This window comes from Sceloporus undulatus, chromosome 1, assembly GCF_019175285.1.
Source record: "Sceloporus undulatus isolate JIND9_A2432 ecotype Alabama chromosome 1, SceUnd_v1.1, whole genome shotgun sequence".
Lineage (NCBI taxonomy): Eukaryota > Metazoa > Chordata > Lepidosauria > Squamata > Phrynosomatidae > Sceloporus > Sceloporus undulatus.
Window position 1 is genome coordinate 2310372 of NC_056522.1, and position 3228 is coordinate 2313599.

General features: G+C 46.3%; 1 protein-coding gene across 1 annotated transcript in view; it reads right to left on the reverse strand.

Annotated features, from left to right (window-relative positions):
• Nucleotides 1-689: 689 nt before the first annotated feature.
• FAM166C (family with sequence similarity 166 member C) overlaps nucleotides 690-3228 on the reverse strand; it is a 40555-nt gene continuing 38016 nt past the window's right edge. The window contains exon 4 of the mRNA XM_042446000.1: nucleotides 690-1297. Within this exon, the coding sequence (XP_042301934.1) occupies nucleotides 1153-1297 (145 nt within the window). The 3' untranslated portion in view covers nucleotides 690-1152. The remainder of the gene's footprint in view (nucleotides 1298-3228) is intronic.

Sequence of the window (3228 nt, forward strand, 5' to 3'; positions counted from 1 at the left end):
AGCCGAAAAAAGCACCAAAATTTTTTTCGTAACCCGAAAAAACATTCGTAACCCGGAACAATTATTTCCTATGGGATATTTTCGTATCCCAGAAATTTCGTAACCTGGGTATTTCGTATCCTGAGGTACCACTGTATCATTCTTGTCACCACCATTACCATCATATTTGCATAGTTTTCTGAGAACTTGCATCCTGGCAGCTGATGGCTTATGGAGCAGCACCAGTATGTGGGCTGCTGCTTTGGGTAGCACTGGACCAGTTAACACAGGATCTTCAACACAAATACAGTTTGAAGTCTAAGGCTTTCATGGCCGGCATCCATGGGGTTTTGGGGGGGGGGGTTTTGGGGGCTATGTGGCCATGTTCTAGAAGAGTTTATTCCTGATGTTTTGCTAGCATCTCTGGCTGCCCTCTTTAGAGAACGCTGGCATGGAAGTCAGTGTGTGTGTGTGTGTGTGTTGTGTGACCCTAGGCTGGGAAAAGTGATTTCCCAATTAACATTACATGTTAATCTGTGTATTGTTCTGTTGTTGAATGGCAAGGCCTCTGGGTGGGAAGATATGCAAAGAGGATTTGTGTCTGTTTAATTAGAGATCCATTGTTTGCTAGGAAAACCCCTGATCTTGGGTGGTTTTCATTTGCATTTGCTGGGTCTTGATTTTAGTGTTTTCCAGGACTGGCAGCCAAACTTTGCTAACTTTAAGGGTTTTTGGTGAAACATCAGGAATAAATTCTAAAATATGGCCACATAGCCCGAAAATCCCACAAAAAACCTTCAAATACAGTTGTGACATACATGAACCTATCTTAATAAGGAGCAAGACTGAGCAAGAAACCATCAGTCCTGAAATCCTTGCCAGTTCAGTGCTCCTGGCTGCTGAAATAACTTGCTATGGCTTGCCAGTACTCAGCCAGGACAAATGGGATTTTCCTGATGACTGCAGCAAAAGGACAAGAGAGCAAAACCCGGTTGGTCTGAGCACTGGTCTGAGATGAGGCTGACAATCTCAATTTCTATGGAATATTGATTAGGCCAAATATTTCTGGGAAAGCAGAATTTTATGATCTCCTCTTCCTCAGTCTTCATTATTCCCAGTCCTGGCTTTCCTGCTGCGGTCAATAGTGATAGCGGTGCCGGTTGCGACGTTCCTTTAGGCCCGGTACTCGAAATAGCTGTCTCGGACTTCTCTCTCTTGCGAGGTCACTCTCTTCCCCGAGGGGAAAGTCTGATATGTCCGCAGGTTCTCTGGAGACACCCGATGGAGATGCCACAGTGTTTTGGCATCCAGAGGTGGGCTACATGGAGTGGGGGTGAGGAGAAGGGAAGAAGAAACACAAAGCAGAAATATGGGTTACATAGCTGTTAGTTGGTGTCAAGGAGACAAAGATAAGAGAGATGGAAATTACAAAACCCATTTCCCTCTGGAATGGTAGATGTGGCTCCAGAGTTTTGGTGGATCTTGACTGGAGGGAGATCCCTTGATTTCGATAAGGCAGGTCAGGTCACCACACACAGTGTCTTTCCTCAAAATTTACACCTTACCTCTACTGACCTTATGGATAGTGGTTTCTGGACATTGTGGTATAAATAGTCACTTTTCCAAGCCATGCTGGAATGTCAAGACTGAAAGACATTGCGGTAGCAGCCTATTCCCTTCAGCTCCTCAAAAGCACAAAATATCAAAATATAAAAGGAGGAGCAGTTCATACCAAACAGTTCATACCAAAGGCACAAAAAAATGAAGCAGTACACATCCTTCCCCAAACATTGGCCACACTGGTCAGCGATGATGGGAACTGCAGTCTAAACTACCTCTGAAGAAAACTTGCATAGAAAATCCTAGGACAGGATCATCACCATAAGTCAGGTTAATATGAAAGCACATAACAAGGGAGCCAGTAAGGTATCATGGTTTATTATTACTGTTGTTGTTGTTGCTATTATAGGTATTTGTATCCCACTCTTTCCCCAGAACTGGGACTCAGAGCAGCTTCACAACATTAAAAAACCAGTACAATTAAAAACATAGAAAAATGTACATTACAAAGGAATTAAATGATTAAGTTTTGAGTTGAGACTCTAGGGTTCAGATCCTCACACAGCTATGAAAAGCACTGGGTGATTTGGGGCAAGTCGCACTCTCTCAGCTGAGAGAAAAGCAATAGCAGGCTTCCTCTGAAAAAAAAAATCCAACCCAAATAACCCATGATAGGTTCTCGCCATGAATCAGAAATGACTTGAAGGCACACAACAAAAACAACAGCAATGGAGAAAAAGATTCCACCTCTGCGTAGGGTTGCCATTTCATGGTGGTGGGCGGGAATTTCCCGCCCCCTGGAGGGCGTGCCCGGTCCCGTCCCGCCCCCGCCCCCGCCCCCAGGTGGTTGCCCAACTCTGAGCTCCCAGGCTGCTGCCTGCCTTCTATAGAGTGCTGCCTGTGAAACATGCCTGGAGCAGCAGTAGGAGGACTGAAAGCAGCAGGGGCGGGGTCTGCTGCACTGCCCTGCCTCTATTGGCCAGCCCTCTGCTTCCTTATTTGGGCATGCTCCAAATTTCCAAGCGGAGAGGGCTTTGCAGGCAAGTTGCTTTTTGTTCTTCCCCTCTTTCTCTTTCTCTTTCCCCTCCTTCTCTTCTTCTTGTTATTCCGTATTTTTTCTTCTCTTCTCTTCCCCTCCTCTTCCTCCTCTCCTTTTTCTTCCTTTCTCCCCCCTCCTCATCTTCTTTTTCTCTTTCTTCCTCTCTCTAAGCCCCCCTCCTCTTCTTCTCAGGGGTCCAGGGCTTCTCAAGGCTTTGCCCCCATTAGAATAGAAAAAAGGCTTTGGATCTGTCCCATAAATCCCTCCTGAGACATACCTGGGAAAAAGAGGGGGCGAGGGGTTTGGGGGGGTTGGAGGGGGCAAGGAAAAGGTGGAAGGGGGGAATTCCTAAGAAGGCTTGGGAGTGAGAAATGTAGTTTTCAATGGCACAAAGGACTGCCTGTGATCTTGCAAATGCTATGCCTGCTTGGAAGTGGGAAATGTAGTTTGCAATGGCACAAGGGGCTGCCTGTGGTCTTGCAAATGCTATGCCTGCTTGGAAGTGGGAAATGTAGTTTGCAATGGCACAAGGGGCTGCCTGTGGTCTTGCAAATGCTATGCCTGCTTGGAAGTGGGAAATGTAGTTTGCAATGGCACATGGGACTGCCTGTGGTCTTGCAAATGCTATGCCTGCTTGGAAGTGGGAAATG